General features: G+C 33.7%; 1 protein-coding gene across 1 annotated transcript; it reads right to left on the minus strand.

Annotated features, from left to right (window-relative positions):
- Nucleotides 1–961: 961 nt before the first annotated feature.
- On the minus strand, nucleotides 962–9,913 carry LOC134697890 (heat shock-related 70 kDa protein 2-like). Its single transcript, XM_063560176.1, has 3 exons — nucleotides 8,008–9,913; nucleotides 6,962–6,980; nucleotides 962–1,726 (listed from the first exon to the last, which is right to left on the minus strand). The coding sequence occupies exons 1-3, from the start codon at nucleotides 9,904–9,906 to the stop codon at nucleotides 972–974; spliced, it is 2,673 nt and encodes an 890-aa protein (XP_063416246.1). The 5' UTR covers nucleotides 9,907–9,913; the 3' UTR covers nucleotides 962–971.
- Nucleotides 9,914–16,109: the final 6,196 nt, after the last annotated feature.

The following is a 16,109-nucleotide window of genomic DNA, read 5'->3' on the forward strand; positions in this document are numbered from 1 at the left end:
TAACACAGTTTATTACTGAATAACAAAATAGTTTACAAAATGTATATTTATGTTTCAAAACTAAATATGTCATAATTAAGTTTTATCTACTGAAAAACTACATGATAACTAAATATGTTTTAATGTTAATGCCAACACATGTACAACTAAAATATGTTATGATTATAGCACTCTACTAAATAACTCCGTATTTCTAAAAGCTTTGTGTAACTTAGAAAAATAACAAAACTTAATATGATAACACATATACAATTATTTTTCAATGTTAATGCCATTCAAAGTCCAATACATATTCTTTTGCATAATTATATTTTAACGACAAGCAATCTCGAAAATCACTTTAAGGTGGTATGGGAGTCTAAAATAAAAATGATAGAATTTGTTCATACTTTGCCAAAATGTAGTATCTATTGATACATGTTAAAAAATATTATAGAAATGATAGGTCACCGTGCATTTTTTTAAGCTACGGGTCATGACAAAATGACACATTTTGTATGGATTATACAGGAAAAAACACCATTTTGTGAATAGAAACTAAACGAAATGATAGAATTGTAAAATAAATTAGGAAAATATAGCTTTCAAACAATGCTTTGATAATATCAAAAGAAAAGATAGGGTCACCGTACGTTTTTTCCGGCTAAAATACAAAGTAGGAAAATTCCATGAACAATCCAACAGAAAATGCACTGTTTTAGAGTTACCTCCCCTTAAAATGACAATTTCAAAATATTTAAAAATAACCAAAAATAATCTGCACTTGTACATATATTTATATTTATAAGTTATATTCTTAAAAATTGAATCTTTTAAATGTAAAAACACATGAAATATCTGCATTCTTGCATCAAATTTTGCTAATTTGATAGAAAATATGGACCTTAGATTCTCTGTTTTTTACAATCCAAGATGGCGAAAGACACCCATACCACCTTAAGCAATGTCATTTATAATTTATAATTTATATCTTAATCAACTTCTTCCACAGTTGGTCCCCCGTGTTGTCCCCCTGCACTACCAGCCGGTCCACCTTGAGCACCTCCATGAAGTTTTGTCATGACGGGTGAACACACTCTCTGAAGTTCTTTCATTTTGTCTTCGTATTCATCTTTCTCTGCTAATGAGTTTTGATCTAACCATTTAAGTGATTCTTCACAAGCTGTTGTAACAGTTTGTTTTTCCTCAGATGTCAGCTTGTCACCAGAGTCATTTGTCGCTTGTTTAACACTGAAAATATAGTTCTCAAGTTGATTTCTTGATGAAACTCGCTGTTTTTGTTTTTCATCTTCGTCTTTGTATTTCTCTGCTTCGGAAACCATTCTATCAATGTCTTCTTTACTGAGCCTTCCTCTGTCATTTGTGATTGTAATTTGCTTTGTATTTCCTGTACTTTTGTCTTTAGCCGATACGTGTAATAGTCCATTAGCGTCAATGTTAAATTCTACGTCGATTTGAGGTACACCACGAGGAGCTGGAGGTATACCAGTCAAGTCGAATTTTCCAAGAGTATTATTGTCTTTGGTCATTGCTCTTTCTCCTTCAAAAACTTGAATGCTTACTGCTGGCTGGTTGTCTGAATATGTTGTGAAAGTGTTGGACGCTTTTGCAGGGATCTTTGTATTCCTTTCAATTAGTTTTGTCATGACACCACCGGCTGTTTCGATTCCGAGGGACAATGGAGCTACGTTGGCGGATCCAGGGGTGTCCGGGTTTTGAACCCCCGCTTTTTTTTGCCGATCAATGCATTTGAATGGGAACATATAGTTGGACCCCCCTTTTGTCCTGAGTTGGGAACCGCCCCTTTTTTAAAATGGCTGGATCTGCCACTGGAGCCAATGTAGAATAAACAGACATAGTCTTCTACAAGGACAGACGACAGTGGTCTATACGATATGTCAACCTACAAATCACACCGAGTCTAAATAAATAAATTACACATGATATACTGATTGACTTTAAAAACGCAACACTCATTCTGTTTTATTTTTACCAAATGATCTTTGATTCTCATACAACTACTATCTATGCTTACCCATGCTTCTTTTTATTTAGAAATAATCAACATATGACAACGCGCTGCAAACATAAATTTTGACTTTAGAAACTCGTCTTACTGTCCTTACTGTACGGGATGTGTTGTCGACCATCAATGACCAGATCAACATGCAGTGACAATGTAACGTCAATAGAATTTGATTACCCAACGTTATTTGCGAGAAATGTTTACAACTGGTAATCCAATTGCGGAATAGCATTGCGCACAGATTCATCCAATAAATGTTTCCCATGCATAAACTGTACTGCCAAAGAATCGGCTGAAGAAAAACATCTAAAGCCCGAAAGATATAAACTGCATAATTGCCAAACCCCATAGTAATGGGTGGTACAAAGGCAAATTCAGAAGGTGTAAAACAGAACCCAAAACATGTCAAACAGAATTGGTTGACCTTTCTGACAATCATTTTGGCGTTTGTCACAGGCAGTCATTGCTTTTAACGGTGACAAATTCATTCAGAAATTTAAAAAGAATAATCTAGTGTTGCGTTTCGTTAAATTTTTTTTTAACAAAAATTGAATTCTTGGGGTTCTTCAATATATGCTGAATCTAACCATTTATTTAGATTTTTAATATTTGGGCCCGGTTATCAAATTGGTCCACATTGTGGTATAAAGGGTCTAAAATTGAACATTATTTGATTTAATCAAAAATTGAATTCTTGGGGTTTTATGATATGCTGAATCTAACAATGTATTTAGATTTTGAATATTGGACCATAATAGGTAAATGTCCAATTTTTTTTATTTTTTTTTAAAGTTTTTAAGTTTAAGTTCTTAGACCACATTCATTCTGTGTCAGAAACCTATGTTGTGTCAACTATTTCATCACAATCCAAATTCAGAGCTGTATCAAGCTTAAATGTTGTGTCCATACTTGCCAGTATAATATTGCCAACTAAGTGACAACTATTTATCAGAGTCTAAATTAAGTTGATGCAAAAATTAAGTATAAGCAACCATTCCTCTGAGAATAATTGGTCAATTGGAACCAAACTTGGCCAATCGGCAACCCTCGGGTGACTCCGCTACTCTCACTATGAGGTACGTAATTGGCCGAGTTGTGACGAATGCAAATTTGGCCAAACATATCATTTGGCTATTTAATTGATGGATTGTTCCCGATGATCCTTACTTTCATCCAACACTGAGTACATAGCTTAAAGTGAAATACAAGGGTGAAAAGCATGTGTTGTCTTCTTTCTTGAAAATCGTCACAAGTCGACAAAAACGTCATGGTCAAAGTAAAGAAGACAAACAGACAAAAATACCAAAAAGTACAGAAAACACAACATACAAAACTAAAGACTGAGCAACACAAACCCCATTCTCCATTTTGTTATGTCGAATTCTCGAGTGTTTAATTTGATAGTGTGTCGTTGGGTTGCTGTTCCATTGATATATGTCTCGCATAGATTTATTGATATAACTTAGAGTATTCTTGATCATGCATGAGGGTCTGGAAAAGGATTACAGAAAATAGAAAAGTGAGTCAAAAAGTGAAGAATAAAGTGCAAAAAAATAAAGAATAGAAAAAAAGAGGACAATGAATAAAAAAATTATTGCCAAATTATACAGAATAGAGAACAACGGAATGCTTAACTATAAAGAATAGAAAATAATGCACTAAATAAATAAATAATGATAAAAATTGTACAAAAATTAAAGAATTAAGAAATTAGGAACCCTTAACCGAGGCCCCCGTGCATGTTTTCAATCTCAGAAGAACAAAGTAGATGTTAAACCAGCTAGTCGGACACATTTTAAGAAAAACTGCAAATACTCCAGTTGTAATTTCCATGGTTTTAAACTTTTATATTATCATCTAAGAAAAGCGAAAAATACCTGAGGGACATTCGAACTCACAAGTCAAAAATAAGCTGACAACGACATGGTAAAAAAAGAAAAACAGACAAAAATGTACAGAAAACACAACATAGAATTTACTTAAGACTGAGCAACACAAACCCAAACAAAAAATGTGGGTGATCTTATGTCATCTTAAATACAGATCCTGCTCCACATGTGGCACCTTTTCTGTTATTCTTGTAAGTACAAACCCGATAACATGTCTAATTCATTAGGTTACATTCGCGAAAAGGGGACAGAATCGTAGTTGCGACATAAGGAACATGCATGTCCGCTATCATCTGTAAACCGGATATTAAATAACAGAAAACCGAATTGTATAGCGTCCGTATAATTTACGAAGGGATGATTTCAACTTCACCACTTGGAACTCTTGGTTCAATAGCTTCTTTGTAAAGGAAATCATGGTAGGAAATACAAGTTTTGGAATATCGTATCAACTGGGAGATATATAGATTCCGTATGCAGGCGCTGCTGGAACATTGCTACATAGTAATGGAAAATTCACAATTTGGAAATGTTATATCTGATGTAGTGTCTTTTTTTTTTTAAATTCTATTACTTCAAGTAGAAAAAGGATTGATATAATACCCTGTTTTCAGTGTTAATCGCTGATTTCTGTCTTGTCATATATTTTCCTCATTTACAGCCAACTGTACAGTACGGATTTTCTTGTTGTAGTCTCCACGGTGACATGTATTTGTTTTCATATTCGTGATTTGATAAGTTGTCTCATCTGCAAACATACCACATCTCATTGATCTTATATTTGCGATGATTTTGTGGGGTAATTGATGCTGAGAAAGCTACCTTAGAAGGAAAAAAAACCCAGCAGGCCGTTTGATAATTGTATAATAAATAGAGTATTACACATTTGTCATGAAAATAATCCCACATCTTAGATATCTAAAAACAAAAAGTGAAACCATTGAATCAAAAAAAGCTTTTGTAACCTTGTGATTGGCAACCTGCCTGTTTTTTTGTTGTTGTTGTTGTTGGGTTGCTTTCTCGTTGATGTATACCAAAGCAACTGTATAAATCTTTTAAGTGTGTGATTGTTACACACAATTAATTTGCAGGTTTATTTCATAAACCATGTCTCTAATGTGACTAGTGTAATTATCACAATTAAAAGGGAACTTCTTATCGGGGCCTTTTATAGCTGACTATGCGGTATGGGCTTTGCTCATTGTTGAAGGCCGTGCGGTGACCTATAGTTGTTAATGTTTGTGTCATTTTGGTCTTTTGTGGATAGTTGTCTCATTGGCAATCATACCACATCTTCTTTTTTATATCAACTGCATTAAACTTTGAAATAATACTTCCATTTGAATTGATCAAGTCATGGTAGATATATTGTACCAAATGTACAAAAAAACATTACGAGAAAATAACATTGAATATGAAGTCAATATCGCCAAAACCAAAAGTAATCTTTTCTTGACTTTAAGATGAAGCTCAGCAAACAGATAACCATGCCATTGCTCTAGATTTGCCATGGATGAATTTAGTATAAGGAATGAATACAACATATCCATTCATTACCATTGGAGGGGGGAGGGGACAATTTTCCAAAAAATGACAAAAATATCTTGTTAACTAGGTGTCGTTAGTTGGTGTGGTTCATAAATGTTTCTCGGTTATCATTTTTATATTTATAGATAAGACCGTTGTTTTTCGTTTAAATGGTATAACACTAGTAATGTTAAGGCCCTTTATAGTTTGCTGTTCGGTATGAGATAAGGCTTCGTGTTGACTGAGACCGTACTTTGCGGTATGGGCTTTGCTCAGTTTTGAAGGCCGTACTGTGACCTATAGTTGTTAATGTCTGTGTTACTTTAGTCTCTTGTGGACAGTTGTCTCATTGTCAATCATACCACATCTTCTTTTTCTATATTTGATCTGTAATGGTTTACTTTTTTTACAAATCGTAACATGGATGGAGAGTTGTCTCATTTGCATTCATTCCTCATCTTTTTATATCTTATTAAGCTCTTGCAATGAATTGTTTCATTAAGTTGCATGTACAGTGAAACCTGTTTAACCCGAACATCCCCGGGACTTAGATTTTGTTCCGGTTTATCAGGTTCCCAACGCATGCAGTTTGATATGACGGTGATTAAGAACATGTTTGGTTTAGACAGATTCTCGGTTTATGCAGAATTCGGTTTAGTCAGGTTTTACTGTATCATGTGTCGTTACCCTCGGGCGATACCACTGCTATTGGTCAATCAGTTATAGGTGTCAACATCTTAGTTCTAGAGATCAACTGCTATAGACTATAACTCAATTCCTTTTATATCCTCCTCTACTTTAATACGTATTTACACGTCCCTGGTATTCAATTTTATAAGTTTGATCGTTCCTGATGAAGTTTAGCTCAGTCCGGAAAGCGCCTTTGACGCTCACAATTCCTGGTAATAAGATGTTAAGAGTTTAAGCTTTCCTGATGAAATTAAATCCAGGAAAGCGCTTTTGACGCTTAAAATTTATTACGTGCATGTCATTTTTATCGAAGCAATACCATGAGAATATGAAAATTTGTAATAATGTACTCAGTTGCTTTTTCATGCACTTTAATCAGACCGTTATGTTTTTTTTTCTTTCTTTTCTTTGCAATTTATCATTTCGGGTCATTTATAAATTGATTTGCAGTGTGGGTTTTGATAATTGTCGAAGGTTGTACGGTAATTATTGTTGCCTTATTGGTAATCATACCACATCTTTAATATAATGACAATAATAAGACTTATTGTAAATGTAAGATGACTTTCCATCAGTTTAATTTTAACATTTGTGACTTGGACGGACTCCGAGACTTGTCTCATTGGCAACCATACCACATCCTCTTATATCAATTTGCTAATTGTTAAATGTCGTACGGAGACGGTAATAAATTTTACGGACTTTGGTCTCTGGTGGAGAGTTGCATTATTGGTAATCATACCACATGTTATTGTTACCGTACCAAGAGTTTCAAATGTTTGGAACATCTCTCAATTTTAGACTTATTTATCTCATTGACATAAATCACCTCTTTTAGAGATCACTTTCTGGGGAAAAAAATCTAAATTACTGAACAAATAAATCATTAAATGTTTAACACAGTTTATTACTGAATAACAAAATAGTTTACAAAATGTATATTTATGTTTCAAAACTAAATATGTCATAATTAAGTTTTATCTACTGAAAAACTACATGATAACTAAATATGTTTTAATGTTAATGCCAACACATGTACAACTAAAATATGTTATGATTATAGCACTCTACTAAATAACTCCGTATTTCTAAAAGCTTTGTGTAACTTAGAAAAATAACAAAACTTAATATGATAACACATATACAATTATTTTTCAATGTTAATGCCATTCAAAGTCCAATACATATTCTTTTGCATAATTATATTTTAACGACAAGCAATCTCGAAAATCACTTTAAGGTGGTATGGGAGTCTAAAATAAAAATGATAGAATTTGTTCATACTTTGCCAAAATGTAGTATCTATTGATACATGTTAAAAAATATTATAGAAATGATAGGTCACCGTGCATTTTTTTAAGCTACGGGTCATGACAAAATGACACATTTTGTATGGATTATACAGGAAAAAACACCATTTTGTGAATAGAAACTAAACGAAATGATAGAATTGTAAAATAAATTAGGAAAATATAGCTTTCAAACAATGCTTTGATAATATCAAAAGAAAAGATAGGGTCACCGTACGTTTTTTCCGGCTAAAATACAAAGTAGGAAAATTCCATGAACAATCCAACAGAAAATGCACTGTTTTAGAGTTACCTCCCCTTAAAATGACAATTTCAAAATATTTAAAAATAACCAAAAATAATCTGCACTTGTACATATATTTATATTTATAAGTTATATTCTTAAAAATTGAATCTTTTAAATGTAAAAACACATGAAATATCTGCATTCTTGCATCAAATTTTGCTAATTTGATAGAAAATATGGACCTTAGATTCTCTGTTTTTTACAATCCAAGATGGCGAAAGACACCCATACCACCTTAAGCAATGTCATTTATAATTTATAATTTATATCTTAATCAACTTCTTCCACAGTTGGTCCCCCGTGTTGTCCCCCTGCACTACCAGCCGGTCCACCTTGAGCACCTCCATGAAGTTTTGTCATGACGGGTGAACACACTCTCTGAAGTTCTTTCATTTTGTCTTCGTATTCATCTTTCTCTGCTAATGAGTTTTGATCTAACCATTTAAGTGATTCTTCACAAGCTGTTGTAACAGTTTGTTTTTCCTCAGATGTCAGCTTGTCACCAGAGTCATTTGTCGCTTGTTTAACACTGAAAATATAGTTCTCAAGTTGATTTCTTGATGAAACTCGCTGTTTTTGTTTTTCATCTTCGTCTTTGTATTTCTCTGCTTCGGAAACCATTCTATCAATGTCTTCTTTACTGAGCCTTCCTCTGTCATTTGTGATTGTAATTTGCTTTGTATTTCCTGTACTTTTGTCTTTAGCCGATACGTGTAATAGTCCATTTGCGTCAATGTTAAATTCTACGTCGATTTGAGGTACACCACGAGGAGCTGGAGGTATACCAGTCAAGTCGAATTTTCCAAGAGTATTATTGTCTTTGGTCATTGCTCTTTCTCCTTCAAAAACTTGAATGCTTACTGCTGGCTGGTTGTCTGAATATGTTGTGAAAGTGTTGGACGCTTTTGCAGGGATCTTTGTATTCCTTTCAATTAGTTTTGTCATGACACCACCGGCTGTTTCGATTCCGAGGGACAATGGAGCTACGTCTACTAACAGTACATCTTTAATGACGTCACTACGATCACCTGATAGGATAGCTGCTTGTACGGCTGCACCATAGGCCACAGCTTCGTCAGGATTGACAGATTTGTTCAATTCCTTTCCATTCATGAATTCCGATAACATTTTCTGTATTTTTGGGATCCTTGTTGAGCCTCCAACAAGTACAACCTCATTAATACTTCCCTTGTCCAGTTTTGCGTCCCTCAAAGCTTTTTCGACCGGTTCCATAGTCTTTCTGAACAAATCTTGACATAGATCTTCAAATCGTGCTCTGGTGATTTTTGTGTAGAAATCCATGCCCTCAAACAATGAGTCAATCTCCACGTTAGCCTCTGTACTGCTGGACAATGTTCTTTTTGCTTTCTCACATGCAGTTAATAATCTTCTGATTGCACGATTATTTCTAGAAATGTCTTTACCATGCTTCCTCTTAAATTCAGTAATGAAATGTTTAACAATTCTGTTATCAAAATCCTCCCCTCCAAGATGAGTGTCTCCAGCTGTGGAACGTACCTCAAACAATGAACCCTCACCGATCGACAGAATGGAGACATCAAATGTTCCTCCTCCCAAATCAAATATCAGAACGTTCTTGTCACCAGATAGATTTTTGTCCAGACCGTAAGCTAATGCCGCAGCAGTTGGCTCGTTTATAATCCTTAGTACGTTCAGTCCTGCAATACACCCAGCATCCTTTGTGGCTAGTCTTTGGGAATCATTGAAGTATGCAGGTACCGTGATGACAGCATCTGTTATCCTTTTTCCCAGATACGCTTCAGCAGTTTCTTTCATTTTAACTAAAACCATAGAGCTTATTTCTTCTGGTGTAAATGTTTTTGTTTCTCCTTTGTGTTCGGCTTGTAGTTTTGGTTTACCGCCACTGTTGATAACTTTGAATGGCCAATGCTTCATGTCGGACTGTACGGCGGAATCGGTAAAATTTCTTCCGATCAGTCTCTTAGCATCGAAAATAGTATTTTCTGCATTCAGTGCTACTTGGTTCTTTGCTGCATCGCCAACAAGTCTCTCTGTATCCGTGAAGGCAACATAACTAGGAGTTGTTCTGTTACCCTGGTCGTTGGCAATTATTTCTACTTTCCCGTGCTGGAAAACAGCGACACATGAATATGTTGTTCCAAGATCAATTCCAATTGCTGGAGATTTTCCTGCCATCTTAAAAATATAACAATAGTATTTTTTTTTATCTAACTATTCATTTATTATTTATTATAATTTTAAAAATCAGAAATAAAAATCAGTATAGTGTTAGAATGAAAAATATTAAAAGTATGTTACAGCAACGTATGTCATTGGTTTCTTTTTTTATTGTTGAGTCGCTGCTCTGATAAACAACTGACGTTAGTTAAGACACTGACCATTTATGATTTATGCCCCCCCCCCCCCATTTATCTAATGTTTGATGAGCTTATGTTTAATTTTCATCACGATACAATTTATTTCATTGATTATAATAAAAACCACCTTTTATTTCAATGTATACAGGAACTAAAATTTCATAAAAATGAAGTGGATGTTTACCAATTTTGAAAAAAATAGATGAACGTTTTACGGATGCTGAGCTGAATTCGTGCACCTACAATTTTAACAAATTTCTTACATGTGCCAATATAAGGCAAGATTCCATCATAAAAACATTGTATTGTTGAATCTTTCTGTTTAGTTAGCAAAACATAATGCAAAATACAATATTGATTAATTATTACATACCTTTTTTCGTTTAAACAATAATTCTGTCTTGTAATATCTATCTTTGTGTTCTGCCTGTATATCGTCTTACTTTGTATATGATTCTGACACTGGCGTAGCGTGCTACTTATATATACAAAGTAAACGAATGTTCTCGGATAATCAGGTGTTTCTATTTTTAACTCGAAGATTCTCGTTTATCATCGTACTTACGAGAGATGACGTCCGAAGACATCGAACGTTAATAAAAATATGGGTTTTCTATTCTTAGATTGATAAACATAAATGTTCTAAAAATAAGTGTAAGTGAAGTCTTCCGAGTATGTTATCGAATTAACGCGTTTAGTCAATAAATGAAGAATTGTTGGGTGATTACAAATATGATAAATATGTAAAGTAAATTGTTAAAGGCAAGTGGTAGAAGTTTGTGGAAATTGATCGCTGTAAAATTGAAATAAATTCGATCGACAAATAGGTACGAACACCAGTAGGATATATATAGCTCCCACTATAGGATATAGTTAGAATTTAAAAACTTGGAAGCATGGACAGGTCATTTTAGATCATTTCAACGTATGTGAGACCGAAGCTTTTTATGGTCAAATTTTGTTCAAATATTTTCTTTCTTTCTTGGACGCCCAGCTTATTCTTACTAGGTCAACGATACAGTCTGCTGTAATATTTTGTTAAATATCGATTATTTTGTCATAAAAAAATATTGCATCATAACAATTTTATTCGGTGTTATGCTTACCAAGAGGTCCTCGATTGGGGGACCTTCATAAGTGTAATAAATATTTTTTTATGTTATTTTTTTACTTTATTCTTTAAATCCCTCCCCTCCCCGCCAATCTATCATCTATTCTTTATATGTAAGCCCCCAATTATTATCTTTTCTGCATTGTCTCTCTCTCTATTCATTATTTTTTGTGCTCTATTCTGTACTATTTTCCCCGTTATTCTTTATTCTAAAACCTTATGCCAGACCACCACTACTAATGTTATTAAATTCTGAGGTACTTTTATAATTAAAAGTTGTTCTTACCACACAACTAGTCGAATTTAGATAAGATAAAAAAAAAATAGGGTGAAATTTGAAAAAAGCAGGACAGAAGTTTTGAGTAAAGATAATAGAAAGGATGAGCAACTTGGTAAACAAATATCGCAGGATGACAATCTATGTAAAAAATGAAGCATAAACTAGCAAAAAAAAAAAGGCAGGACCGAATAGAGCAAAAAATAAAAAGGCAGCACCAAATTGAGTAAAAAAATAGAATTAAAAAACAGGACAGAGGTTAAAACTGAAAAAAAGCAGGTCAACATTTTTCATCCTAGCCCCGCCTTAAAAATCAAATTATAGGTCCCTTATACGTTCTGTCCTTTCCTTTTGACTCAGATTAAATGGTGAGGGTCCATGTCGTAATAACTGGTTTAATCCTATCTTGCCTCACTGCAGGAACATTGCCAGTGACTGTCATATGTCATTCGTTAAGATAGATAGATAAGATATGGTTTTGCCAATTTAAGGGCCTAAAGAAGAATACAAGTATAAGGGAAAAACATGCATAAGCATAGGTCCATAGAATTTACATACACAATAACTATATAAATATGAACAGATGTTATGTTATGGAGGGGTATTTGCGAAAAATACCAGCCTAGAAACTGTAAAATATCAAGCCGCTAGTCGAAATTTAGTCCCATTTGTATCTCATTTGGCCCCACGTTGTCTCAGATAATTATTATTTAATTTACAATTGAAAATAGGCGAAAGATACGAGAGTGACATTCAAACCCAAAAGTCGAACTTTGCTGTATATTATTGCTGTTTACAGTTTATCTCTATCTATAATAATATTCAAGATAATAACTAAAAGCTGCAAATTTTCTTAAAATTACAAATTCAGCGGCAGCAACCCAACAACAGGTTGCCTGAATGGTCTGAAAATTTCAAGACAGATAGATCTTCACTTAATGAACAATTTTATCTTGTCAGATTTACTCAAAATGCTTTGGTTTCAGAGATGTGAGCCAAAATCTCCATTTTACCCCAACGTTCTTTTAGCCATGTCGGCCATCTTGGTTGGTTGGCTCGGCCACCGGACATATTTAAAAAAAACAAAAAAAAACAAAACTAGATACCCCCATGATGTTTGGTTAAATTTGGCCTGTAGTTTCAGAGGAGAAGATTTATGTAATAGTCTTGATAAGATTAAAGATCATTTCGACTGTAATTTATTATAGTTTATAAGGCTCCGAAAGAGAAAACTTCAAATTTAGGCTCCTCAAAAAAAATATTTCTTCATAGAAATATTTCATCTAATTCTGTTTTTTAGCTAAGGAAAAATGCATACATTCTGCTTGTGCCTGTTCCAAGTCAGAAGCTTGTAATTCAGTCGTTGGCGTTTGTTGCTGTGTATTATATTTATATTTCGTTCATTGCGTATTTACGTAATTCAGGCTGTTAGTTTTTTCGTTTGAAGTTTAAAAAAAAAGAATTTCGGGGATTTTTATATCTGACTATGTTGAATGGGTTTTACTCTTTGTTGAAAGCCGTACGGTGACTTTAATTTTAATTTCTGTGATTTAGTCTCTTGTAGAGAGTTATCTCATTGACAATCATACCACATCTTCTTTTTTATATCATCAAGAAAAAACAGATACGTTTCTGTAATATATGCTTCCGGAATAACGTATGGTAGATTCATTTTTTGGGTCTTTGCATCGGAACTAAACACATTTATTTAAAAACCAGTTGTTGGCATGACACGGGTTATGTTCTTCTCATATATGATATGATGGTATGATACTAAACCCCTAACAGAATGGATTGTGCATTATATTCATATGATGAAGACATAATCTTTCAATCAGTTTAATTGACATCTGGAGCTGGCAATGTCAGGTAACTGCTAGAAGTCTGTTGTTATTTATGTATTATTGTCATTTTGTTTATTTTCTTTGGTTACATCTTCTGACATCAGACTCGGACTTTTCTTGAACTGAATTATTATGTACGTATTGTTATGCGTTTACTTTTCTACATTGGCTAGATGTATAGGGGGAGGGTTGAGATCTCATAAACATGATTAACCCCGCCGCATTTTTGCGCCTGTCCCAGGTCAGGGACCTCTGCCTTGGTTAGTCTGCTATTATTCTTAATTTTAGTTTCTTGTGTATTATTTGGAGTTGAGTATGGCGCTCATTATCACTGAACTAGTATATATATGTTTGTTTAGAGGCCAGTAAAGTAGGACGCCTACGGCTGCGGGAATGTCTCGCAGCATTGAAGACCTGTCGGTGACCTTCTGCTGTTATATGTTCTATTGTCGGGTTGTTGTCTCTTTGACACATTCCCCATTTCCATTCTCAATTCTAGCTTCATTGCAAACAGTTATCGTTTGGTATGCTCGTATGAGAAACATTGCTGTCAGTGGCAACCGTCGATTTTGTTTGGTCATTTTAAAATGAATTTTTTGTTCTAAAACTGCAAATAGATTTTTCTTGAAACTATACAGGATTGATGAAAGAAATATCAACAATATATGTTGATATTGCAGTATTTGTAACACATAATTCTTATGTTAACCTCATAGTAATAATTTTTTTTTTATCTTCTCTGAAACAATTTAAACAATCATAACAAATATAAATAACCATCATTTGGTCCTATAATTGCACAAAACCATTAAAGCCGAAGACAGCACACCTAGCAACACTTACCTCAGATGCATGAGGGGAAATTGACGTACCAACAATGCGCATGATATGGTTCAGATTTTTAATAAAAGTTATTGTCTTGACGTTACGCACGATATTGCGTCCCAATTGGTAACGTCAACATTTAGGAGATAACTGTATTGTATTTTAAGCTCCGACGGCATCAATTGGGGATTTGATGGTCGCAAATTAAGTTTACTGGCGACGCGTTAGCGGAGACAGTAAACGGGTATTTGCGACCATCAAATCCCCAATTGATGCCGTCGGAGCTTAAAATACAATATTGTTATCTCCATTCTAATGAAACTGACAGAAAACAACGTTAAAACATGTATTTAAAATCTGTCATATGCCGTCTGCGCTTGCGCGTAGGTCCCATAGCATCAATTGTCAATTGATGCCATGTAAGAAAGTGACGTTATCCAATCAAAATGAACGTTACAAACGTTGCTGCATTAGAATTGACGTTTTACGTCGGTAATCGAGTATATTTGTTCGTTTTGATTGTAATCATTTTTGATCGATATGGATACTTCAAAGTCTTGAATATGTATGAAATATTTGCTGCTGGTAGATACGCAAGCAAATGAACTTTTTGGACTTCTGATTCGGCTGGTGTTGTATTTTTCTTTATATTTATTGTAACTTTTATTTTTTTGCTCTTTTCTTTTTAGTTTCTTTATCTCTTTACAATATTTAATTCTCTTTGTCTCGGATATGAAATTCTTTTGTTCTGTAATGTATATTTTACCTATTTATTGACAAATTACCATATGTGTTTTTTTCATTTTAGATAATTATTCATTTTCTATTTGATTATAACTACTATTATATATTGTAGTTCTTATCGTGGTTTCTATGATTCTATCTATTTTCGAAATTTGTAATTTGGTTATTTTGTTTTGTCCTCTGATCTTAAAACATAAAATCGAACCGTACTTGTTTTTTAAAAACAATGAAATATCGTTCATATATCATATGATAATACGAACTGCTTTCAAATTCGATGGCCTAGGAGGATGATTGGCCTAATGAGTACATATAAAAGTGATAAAAAGCATGGTAATTTTAAGATACGCTCGTGGCGAGATTTGTTCGACTCCGATCCTAATCGACAGTTATTGCAACTATTTTAACTTAAGGTCGCCTGATTTCCGGCTTCCCCTACCTTTGATGACAGGTCAATAAAACAAATGTCGCTTATACATTGATGTGGTGTTTAACACCAAAACAAAGAACAAACTTTTAGAAATAATTTGAAAACACATATATGTATAGCGTCCCGAATCGAAAACGTTCAAAACGTAAGAAAATTGCTCAGTGGACAAACTTGCAAGACATTTGATTTGTTGAAAAACGAAGTCATTTCGACTTAACAGCTTATCAAAAAGTATGTTATCGTATTGTGGGGTGAAAGCACAATTACGAAAAAGCACTGTTTTATATGCTACAAATTGAATATTTAACAAAATGACGTTGAAACTCACAGTGTTTTTGTAAAAAGCGGCGAAATTCGACATTGGACAATCTTGCAAGAAATTTCCCGAGGCCAATGCGTTTTTATTTGTGGTGCGAGTGCTTTAAAATTCCGGATTTGAAATGGTCTATCTGAGCACATTTGTAGGAATAATTTATAAAAACAAAATTTGATATCATCTGATATTTTAAAAAGCGATAAGTTTTGATAACTTACCATTTTCAGAAACCTGACCATGGCGAGGATTATTCATTTTTGAAAAAATATTTTTTTACCGTTCGATCAACACAAAAAACAGCAATGGCGTCAAAGATTATATTAGACGTTTATCATTCATGCGAATTTTCGCGGATTTTAATCTTTTTATTAGACCACAAAAATTCCGGCAAAAGTTATTTTGCGAATAATTTGTTACGTCTGACACGCATAATTTTGACGTTTTGGTAATATTTGTATCATTATTTGAAACTAT

This window comes from Mytilus trossulus, chromosome 14 (assembly GCF_036588685.1).
Source record: "Mytilus trossulus isolate FHL-02 chromosome 14, PNRI_Mtr1.1.1.hap1, whole genome shotgun sequence".
Lineage (NCBI taxonomy): Eukaryota > Metazoa > Mollusca > Bivalvia > Mytilida > Mytilidae > Mytilus > Mytilus trossulus.